This window comes from Rutilus rutilus (genome assembly GCF_951802725.1).
Source record: "Rutilus rutilus genome assembly, chromosome: 20".
NCBI classification, from domain to species: domain Eukaryota; kingdom Metazoa; phylum Chordata; class Actinopteri; order Cypriniformes; family Leuciscidae; genus Rutilus; species Rutilus rutilus.
In genome coordinates, this window is record NC_140225.1 from 5,506,911 (window position 1) to 5,517,100 (window position 10,190).

General features: G+C 39.6%; 1 protein-coding gene across 1 annotated transcript; it reads right to left on the reverse strand.

Annotated features, from left to right (window-relative positions):
• Positions 1–1,185: 1,185 nt before the first annotated feature.
• Positions 1,186–6,984, reverse strand: dact2 (dishevelled-binding antagonist of beta-catenin 2). Its single transcript, XM_084392207.1, has 4 exons — positions 6,615–6,984; positions 4,146–4,278; positions 3,633–3,920; positions 1,186–3,471 (listed from the first exon to the last, which is right to left on the reverse strand). Exons 1-4 carry the CDS (start codon positions 6,867–6,869, stop codon positions 1,625–1,627), a joined length of 2,523 nt encoding a protein of 840 aa, XP_084248333.1. The 5' UTR covers positions 6,870–6,984; the 3' UTR covers positions 1,186–1,624.
• Positions 6,985–10,190: the final 3,206 nt, after the last annotated feature.

A 10,190-nucleotide genomic window follows, 5' to 3' on the forward strand; every position in this document is an offset into this window, starting at 1 on the left:
TAATTTAGTCAACTAAAAGCAAAGGAAGGTCAAGGCTTGAGGCCAAGCTGGGAAAGAAAGGTTTGGGGGTGTGTGGTCATGACCTCTATGTTGAACCTGTTGAGTAGGCATCAGGGAGTGTGAGATGATCCAGCTAGACAGCTGGTGAAGGTGAATGCAAACACAGGGTCAGGCTTGCTGGCCTTGACCCAGTGCCAAAGAAAAACAGAGTGACCTATGCTCTCTATAATCTCGTGATTTGCTTGATGTTCTCAGACACAGATGCAACTCTGTCTGACACAATCACGATTATTATACAAGATTTGGGTTTTTGATGCTATGCACTTAGAAGAAATTACTTTTTTTTTTGCAAGAACTATCATTAATGTTTCAATATTTTGTGCCATAAGTATTGTATTTTAAGGCAAGTTAATAGTTGAACTTGATTAAAGTTGGATAAAGAGGAATTTCAATGCAGTGCTCGCTTAACAGGCACTGTAAATTATGCTTCTTATATAAATCCCCTTCCCAGAGCCAGAAACAGTCTTAAAATACATGGTCAATTGTGTTGAAGGGGTGTGTGTGTGTGCATTGTCATGGTGATAAGACCAAGCAGTGTAGTAAATTGTAAGTAAAAGTTGATGACATTCTAGAGTCTGTTAAGAGAGTTAAGCTCCTTTCAACCCAGACTAGCAAAGATAAAACGCATCCAGGGGCCCGAGGACCATCTGGTCTTCACCTGTGTTGAGTCTATTCAGAAACCAAAAACCCCATTCCAACCTCTGTGACACTACAGGAATTTTAATAGAGATTCTAAGACAGAGTAAAAGAATGAGATTTAGAGATTTTGTCTACTCTTTGATGTCTGACATCTATTCTTCTCTTGGTTTTAATGCTCATCTTTCATTGATTGTTGCTTTAACTATTTTTTCACCTCCTTAACAGACTTGCAGCCTCAAAGCTCTCACCTTTTTCTAGAAGATCCACTATGGATCTGATCTTGCATGGATAAAAAGCTTGCACAGATACAAGCACACTCTGAGGTGGGACAATGGACTCTTGAATGCTTATCTGATATGACCACTTAATACTGAAAGTTATGTTCCTATGTTTTACTTGCGCTATAATTTTAACATAGACAATATGGATAAGAAAGTAAAGGGAAACTCCATATTAAAAATAATATGCATAGGTGAAATTAATATGGAAAAAGCAACAGATTTTTATTGAATTACATAAAGTACAGTTTTGTACCAAAAGTAGTTTTCACATTTGATTACAAGATATTCAAAGACCTTATTTACAGTGTATACATATACATATCAACAGAGGATGTTAGTGTTGTCCAGAAGCTAAATTTTTTCAGCGAAAAATATGACTGAATCGCTTAAGTCTTGTGATAGTTGTGATAGTGTTTTGGGTTTAAGTTAGCTGGACCTCAGTGATCAGTTGTGGAAATTACAACATATGACATTATTGGATTTGAACCCTCCAAATACTCTTATGAGTTACAGGTTGTTTGGGTTACAGGTGCAAATGAACCATGACCAGTTTTAAGATTGGTAAAAAGGGCTCCAAGTGAGTCCCAAATTTCAGGTGAAGCTAAAGGTTTACTTGACAAAATCCACCTGAAACCTTAGTGAAGCTACACCAAAGTCATAACCTTGAGTGACGCTGGCTGAAAGCGGCGGATCTTCTTCTTCAGTGCTCTGGAGGCTTTGATGCGGCAGGCCGCTGGTTCTGAGCGATGCTGTTGCTGAAGAGAAAACCCTGCTGCCGTGGTCCCCATCGCTGCCTGAGCCCACACTAAACCCCCTTCATCTTCCTCTTCTTCCTCCAACAGGTCCTCCTCATCCAGCGAGAGACTGCTGTCCGAGTCTGAGGCCGTCTGAGAGCCCTGGCTGGACTCGCTGTCCCCAAAACGGTTTGTGGTGTAGTTGCTCATCTCTCCATCACTGCTTGCTGCAATAGTAGAGTGAAAGAGCGACGCACACTCGGCAGAATACTCAGAGAACTCTGACTCACAACGAGGAGGATAGCGGCTGGAGATTGGCGCTGCGGGATATCTAGATTCTAAGTAACTGAAGTAAGAGGAGGTGGAGAGCGAGTGAGGAAGGGCCCGTGGAGGACAGCCCCAATGACCTGAGCGAGGTCTGGCACTAACACTCCTTACCATGGACACCTTTCGAGAGTTCAAGACTTCTTTGGATCTCTGGGTGTGGAGAGTTGGGGGCAACTGGATCTCAGAAGCGGAAGGCCATTTCCGAGAACTCTGTTTCTTTTTGGCTTGATCCAGAGGAAGGTGCACAGGTTCAGGGGCTTTACGGGACTTTGTGGACTTGGAGGTTTGACTCTGTTGAAGGTGAGGGTTGTTTTGGGTGTGGTGTGAGTTGAAATGTCCATTACAACTGCAATCTGAGCAAGAATTTATCTGGGACTCTTCCAGATTTGTCACTTTCCCTTTGCATGTGCTGGACTGCTTTAAGTCGGCTCGGGTTTTGGTGCAGAACTCTCGAGACAAGTGTTTTTGCTGCTGTTTCTTTGAAGATTTTTCTGAGCTCTTCTTTTTCAGTTTTACAGATTTAGTTTTCTTGTCTGCCTGACGCACTTTCACCCTCTGAGACCCTGCAGGAACAAACTGCGCATGGACAAACTCTGATGGAGGTGTAACAGCCTTATCATCAAAAGAAGCTCTACCGTCCTCTCTTCTGAAGGTAAAACTTGATCTCCTCTCTACTAGCTTTGGGACCATAGATGACTCCTTGGGAAAATGTCCACTCCCCTTTTCTGAATGTCCATTGTCAGACTCGGCACCAGTCTTGCCTGTAGCATTCCTTGTGGGAAAGTAATTATTTTGGAGATCCATGGAAGGTGCTGAGTGTGTCCCATGGCACGACGTCTGGACCACAATTGCTTTGAAATTGGGCTCCAAACCAGGTGCGTTCCTCTGTTGCTGATTGCTGTTTAGTGCTGAAGATGTTTTTCCAGTCTCCGGTGCATTTTCTAAGGGCATTGTTGTTTGTTGAAGGGATCCCAGCAGTTGAGGAACGTTGAGCTGTCCATAGGTCATTTCCTGGGATCTGGGTCTTTGCTCCTGTGTACTGCTAACAGTATCATTTCTTCTTATGCCGTTTAACAGGTTTATCTTACTGGAGCTTCGCTGTAGTATCTTGTTAATGTATCCAGCAGACCTGGAGTTTGTGAACCCTTCGATTGGGTTTTGGGTTTCCTCTTCAAGACTCATTTCAGGCGTTCCATCAAGTGCTAATGCACTTCCCTGATCACCGGTGCAACTGAAGATGGGGCTTTGTAAGGCCACAGCATGCAGTGGACTGGGGTAACAGTACACTTCTGTCCCATTGCTAGACACCAGGTTACTCTGGTATTTGGGGTCTACTGAGGGTTTTTGGAGGCTAGCACAGGGTTTAGAGCTCTTCACATTAGTGGATTTGAAGGAGCCAAAACCAGGTGCGATCATTCGGTCGAGGTCCCCTGAAAGAAGAACCCAAGAAAAATTTGCTCAAGATACTTTACATTTCAGAAGTTAAGCTGATTATGACTATAGTGACTACAATAAGAAACAACATATTCTGATAGTACATGCCATAGTACTTTGCACAAACTTTACCCCAAGAACACATTTTCATGCTCACCTGTGGAAACAGGTCTTTGCCTTGCTGCTCGAGCGGTTGCTGTTCGTATACAACTGCTACCGAGCTTCACTCCTGAACGTGGTGCATCAGACTGGCCAGTGCTCTCATCAGCAGAACAACGTCGAGACACACCAGTCTGTCTAGAACCATTACGGCCATGTGGCACATATGAGTTGGAGAGAAGTGGAAGCAGACTGGTTTGAGATGAAGAGGAGAGACTCTCGCTGTAAACAGAGGTGCAAGAGTTGGACAGTGAGCCTGAACCACCATCACTGAGCTCGTAGAACCCTGGAAGTAGAAATTAGCACTATTAGATGCAATGCAGAGTACCAAAAAATGCTTGATGTTGACATTTAGGTCTGAAATGAAATGTTGGAAGCTGGTGTAAATTTGAAGTCTTTAAAGGGGAAGCTTGTTTTGTCTGTTTGGTGTCATAAATGGAAGAGAAATTACACTCTTCACCTTTAAATGAAAAAGGAAGTATGTGATATGTGAATGGGTATGTTTAGTCACCTGAACTGGGTCTGCTGTCACTCTCTAGGTGTTCAGTGGATGCTTTACACACATCCAGTTTCAGCTCATTGATCTGCTGGTCTAGCTGCTGGAGATGAGTCTTCAGTCCCACATCCTGTCTGCGTAGACGTGTCTACAGGTACAACACACATTCACATATATCAGTCTCAACATGTTAACATGCAACACAACTGCTGCAACTGCATCCTGACTGCAGCTGCAAATACATCACATATCATTCAATATTACATACAAGATGTCTGATACATCATGCAATTTTAGCACATTTATGAACCACATGAGCAGAGTTGTATATAAATTTAACAGTTTTTCTTGTAACAAATACTAAGCTGTTCAAGAACAGTGTAAGCGTAATAAACTGTAAGTCATGCACAAAAGAACTAACTAAAGTGTTCTTTGTTAAGCTACTATTCATACTCATTCCAAACTAACCACAGAAGAACATTGAAAACTAGATGCTTCCAGACATTTAATGGCTGATATGACTCCTGCTGTTATACGATGTAGACAAGAGGAGAAAAAAAAAACAGAAGGAGGAAGCAAATAAAAAAGGAGAGCGGTTGACTATTAACCAGGCAAGGATAAAGGGTAGCCTGGGGGAAGTGCTGTAAGATTACTAAACTCTCTCCTGCAGAGGAGCACAAACTATTGTGTAAACCAAATGTATGGGTCCAAGAGGAAATGGCATGCCAAATACAGATCATCTATAATGGTTGACTGTAAACCATCTTTGCAAAGTAAAGGGTCACACCTTTGCCAAACTCTGACAACGCATACTTTAATCTATCGTCTTTGTACTTGCCAGTTAGTGAAAGAGAACAATGAGGAACACTAATCCAATTTTATCTGAGTGTATAACCGTAAACTATAGTTGTGTGGATAATGTAACCGGTTGCAACACACCACTTAAAATTCAGAAAATCCTTGTGATAATACCCTAAATGTTATAACTAATGGTTTTCTTAACTTAAGAGGGTTTGTTGCATCTGGGAACTGACATTTGGATAAATATGAAGTCAGATCCGCCAGATGTTTTCTCAGGGTTCCTAGAGATTTGACTAATGAATCTTGTCTTTTTAGAGTGTTCACAATAAGCAATTTATAGGCTGATGAAATAATTCGGAGCAGAGCATGACTAGAACGATTTAATTCACTATAAATATTTCCATGACTTTTACAAATATATATTTTCCTGGAAATCAAAATTAACTGCTATTTTGTTTAGTCTTCTGTTAATTTTAGGAAGTGGATTTACAAACAGAATATCAGAATCTGCACACATACTTCTACATTGGCGGAGCACTTATTGCAGATGATATCAACTGTGCAATTTCCCTGTGCTTTGGAAATAAATAATCATTTCGTAACTAATTGAAATGGTGTAAGAGCACTAATGCCAGTCTCTTATATGTCTATAGACCAGAGTCACTTGGACAATCGAGTATTAGAAGGGTTCAGCAAAAGTCCAAAAGGTTCAAACATGCATCGGCTGTGGGGTCAAATCTGTGTCGCCGACCGAGCCACAGTTCCTCTGTTGCCATTCTCATTAAATTGGGTTAATCATCAGAAACGGACCGGCCCCCCTCAGAGCCCTTGATTTATGACCCCTCACTATGACCCCCAGCTGAGCTTGTGATTCAGCACTGGATTCAGTCATCAAGCCTACTGCTAAACCATGCACAAAATACACCAATGAATCCCCCCTACAGTAAGAGCACACAGGAATGTAGGCTTTATGCAAAGATTCTCATTTGCTGATAGAAAATACTCAAACTAATGTAAAAGAACTGACTAAATCACAGAAAACATCTGGTAGATCTATCTACATATTCATCCAAAATGATTACCTTAAATATGTTCACACATTTGTATGTCTGAAGGGTTTTCAACAAGCAGTTAATGCTTTTTACATGATTTTGTCAGTTATAAATGAAAGTGCAGACTGTCTTGATGTCATGGACATTTTTTACTAGGCTGTAAATAGTCATATGACTAGAATTGACTAGAGTAGACAAGAATAGCTGTTTAATCCAGTTTGCTTCTCTAAGATTATATCTTTGTCAAAGCTCTATAAAAGTAAGCCAAATAAAAGCTGTTAAAGCATAATACAGATAATATATGATGCATATTTTATATAAATTGTTGAATATTGATTATTTTTATATTAAAAGGTTTGTTTTAACTCACATGTAAACATGTCAATGGTTACAATTGTGAGACAGCTGGAAAACACAAAGCCCGATTTTAGTGTTTTTTTTATTATCATTATTAAATGAAAAGTAAAAAATAAATATGTGTTTGCATATAGCCTACATTTTTGTTGCTCACAATAGCCTGTTATAACTTATTTTTTACTCCGTAGTTACCCACTGTATACAATTGTGATCAAAATGAACCACGTACTTTCATCAAAATTATTGTCAACGTGTCTCTAATAAGATGTCTTACCAGCTGTTGTTTTAGCAGAGTAAGTGTTGCCTCCAGTCTCAGCTCTTCTGTGCTCACGTTCTCATGTTTTGATGTATCGGACTCTTCTCCGTTCAGGGTCAGAGCCCAGTGCACCATGGCACTCTGTTTGTCCCGGAGGAGATGCAGTTCCTGCAGTCCGGCCAGCGCTGCGTGCAGTCTCTCTCCTGTCCTTCCCCGGTCCATTCCTGCAGCTGCGCTCAGCACACCTGATCCAGATGTTTTTCTCCCCAACATTATCAGACGTGCTGTTTAGACATATCCAGAGAGGCGAGGGAAATAATGAGATCCGCTATGTGACTGAGCTTGTCCAAAGTGCGTCCCAGTGTGAAACAACTATTGTGTTTGGACGAAGCGCATGTGACTGTGTATACAGTACCTGTGTACAAAGCAACCCCGCCCACTTTCGCGCTGACCGTGGAAAACCACGCCCCTCGCTGGCTGATTGGCGGACATTGACTTAGGCTGGTCAGTGAATTTGCCAATCCTTCTTTGGTAAATGTCTGGGATATTATTCTTAACGAGGTTACGTGATCAAATTCTCAAAGCAGTTAATATAAAAAAAAAAAAAAAAAGGGAACAAATTAATATTCATGAGCTAATAGGCTACATCCCTCTGTCTGTAGGATTTGTAAAATCGCTGCGGTCGGTCACGTAGATTTCTTTTAGAGGGATAGTTCCCCCCAAAATTACAATACACATATATATTACAGTATTTGCCAATCCTGCCAATTTGCCAATCCTTCTTTGGTAAATGTCTGGGATATTATTCTTAACGAGGTTACGTGATCAAATTCTCAAAGCAGTTAATATCAAAAAAAAGAAAAGAAAAAAAAAAGAAAAAAGGGAACAAATTAATATTCATGAGCTAATAGGCAATACAGTATACATATATATACATATATATATACATATACATATATATTACAATATTACAAAATATATATTATTATTATTATATATATATAGGCCTATGTTATTATTATTTTTTTTTTTCATAGCCTACTATGGAAGTCAATGGGGCCCATCAACTGTTTGGCTACCGACATTCTTCAAAATATCTTCTTTTGTGTTCAACAGAAGAAAGAATTTTCATTTTTGGGTGAACTATCCCTTTAAGACCAAATGTTCTGCGTCTTAAAAAAACTATGAATACATTACTGTTTTTTTGTTGTTGTTTTTAAACACCAATTTAAAACATGTAAATGTTATATTTTTAATCCTCATTAAACTGTATACTTTTTCTTATGTTTTTGTACTTTTATCCATGTATTTATCCAATAAAGAAATACATCTGCGTTTGAACAATTAGCCACTAGCGCCCTCTTGCGTAAAATTACTGACAGAAAACCTGAAAACCTCAAAATGATCAACATAAAATACCCATTATTGGCATGCAATTATCGAGGTTTTGGACATTTAGACATATAGTGCATCACTTTGCATAATTCCTTTAAAAAAGCTCAAGGTAATTTATATATATATATATATATATTTTTTTTTTTTTTTATGTTGACCATGTCATGCATCAAGCAGAGTTATGTTGAGAGTATCCGGAATCCATGTGCATTTTTTGTGATGTAGGCCTACACAGGAAACGTGTGTTGATGAGAACAGGGCACGATAGCATCAGGATTTGAGCCCTCATCGCTGGCAGTGGCGCTGTGAGGTAAACTCAGACTGTACCACACTGTCTTTCCCCTACAGCTGGCATAAGTTTACCTCTGTCAGTCAGCCACAAGATGTGGGAGAGGAAGTGAGATACAATGAGAGATACAAAAATAAATACAACAAACAGACGTTTCTATGAGTAAGCCAGATAATGCAAAATCTGATAAAGATTAGCCTAAATACAATGTTTTATCAATGTTATAAAATATGAGATGGTTTGATTAGGTTTTACGCACAAATCCGGGTCAAAATTTACCACAAAATCAGAACATAACATGACAATGTCTTTGAGAGATTCGTCCATACAGTGACATCGCCGAAGTCAAACAGAAACAGAATCTTATGTGAGACAATGACTCTAATATACCTGCTATTGTGTTTTACATAAACTTCCCACAGGGAGACACTGTCCTGTGTTACAAAGAAGAGATGTGATGTTACCAGGAGGTGGCGCTATAACACAAGCATTAAGTGCTGTATTTGACCCCTGTGTGAATCTCACTACAACATGGTCCCCCAACACCCTATTGATATTGTTTCCATTTTCTTGTTTTCTAAGTAACATTTTCTATATCTTTTTTATTAATTCATTTTATAATAATTCTTATGATTCTCAATGGTGATTTTCATTAGATATAGTATTTTTAAACTGCTTTACACTACAGTACTATTATACAATGATTTTGTACATTTAAATCAATATATATATTGCATTACAGTAATAAGAATGAGACGTTCTTTTCATTTTGGAGTAAAATATGATGAGGACATGTTATTGACAGGTTTCATGAAATTTACTCTCTTACACAGAGTGAAATCTCAGAATGTTAGAGGTAGGGTAGGCAATTTCGGAGAAGCTATAGCAATAGCAAGCTAGCTTTGAAAGCATAAGATCCCACCCTCCCTTTAGACGAGAGATGGCGTTAAACTACCTCATGTCTCAAAGCACATACATTACAATAATAATGAACGTGAACAAGCTCTGGTTGTACCATCTGACTGCTCCAGATACATTTCGAAGTTGATAGTGTTGAACACATAAATCTGTAATTACGGTCACGGCATGGCGTGAACTCAGCATAAGCTTGTTGTTTTGGTTCAGGAGGAACTGTAGAAGGCGGCTGCTGTTTGTTTATGGCTCTCGGTGATTGTCTGTGTACAACTCTGCATAGCCTCGAACGCGCTGATGACGTGTGATGTCTGTGTGAGCAGGGTGCGCAGAGGTATAGAAATGCATATTGACAGACAGGTACAGATAGGACATCGTATCATTGCATTCGGACCGCATGCAATGATTGGATGAAAATTTTTTCGTCCTGAGACTTCCACAGAAGATATATGTACATGTTTTAATGTTTAGACCACTTCTAATATTGATTGCCATCAGGATGTGAAGAGAGTTTAAACCAGTGTAACAAAAAGTGTTTATAAATGCCTACCCTACCTTTAAATAATTCAACCGAAATCAAAACAAAATAATTGTTGCAAATATGAAATCGCTGGCCAAGACTTTGAACTATATACGTGATCTGTAATAAGGATGTTTAGAAAAATACTTCTCTCGTATGTGTGATGTTGGCTGAGGGAAAATGTCATGCTGCAGTGCTGTGAGTGTCTCAGCCGTTTGCTTTGATCAGCGTGAGCCGGAGGTCTCGGACTGTAAACCAGTGCGTAAGAGGAAAGTGATGCTTATCTTGTCTTGCCTTGAATCTTGAATGATACAGGTCCAGTGGACATAATAATGCTAACATTGTCCTCTCTGGACGTCCCTGTGCCCTTATCCCCTTCAAAGCACTTCCATATAGTGATGTCATGATGGTTTTGATCACTCAGTGTCCTCACGGCCTCTATGCATACCAATGAGGGTGTAAAAAAAAAAAAAAGCTA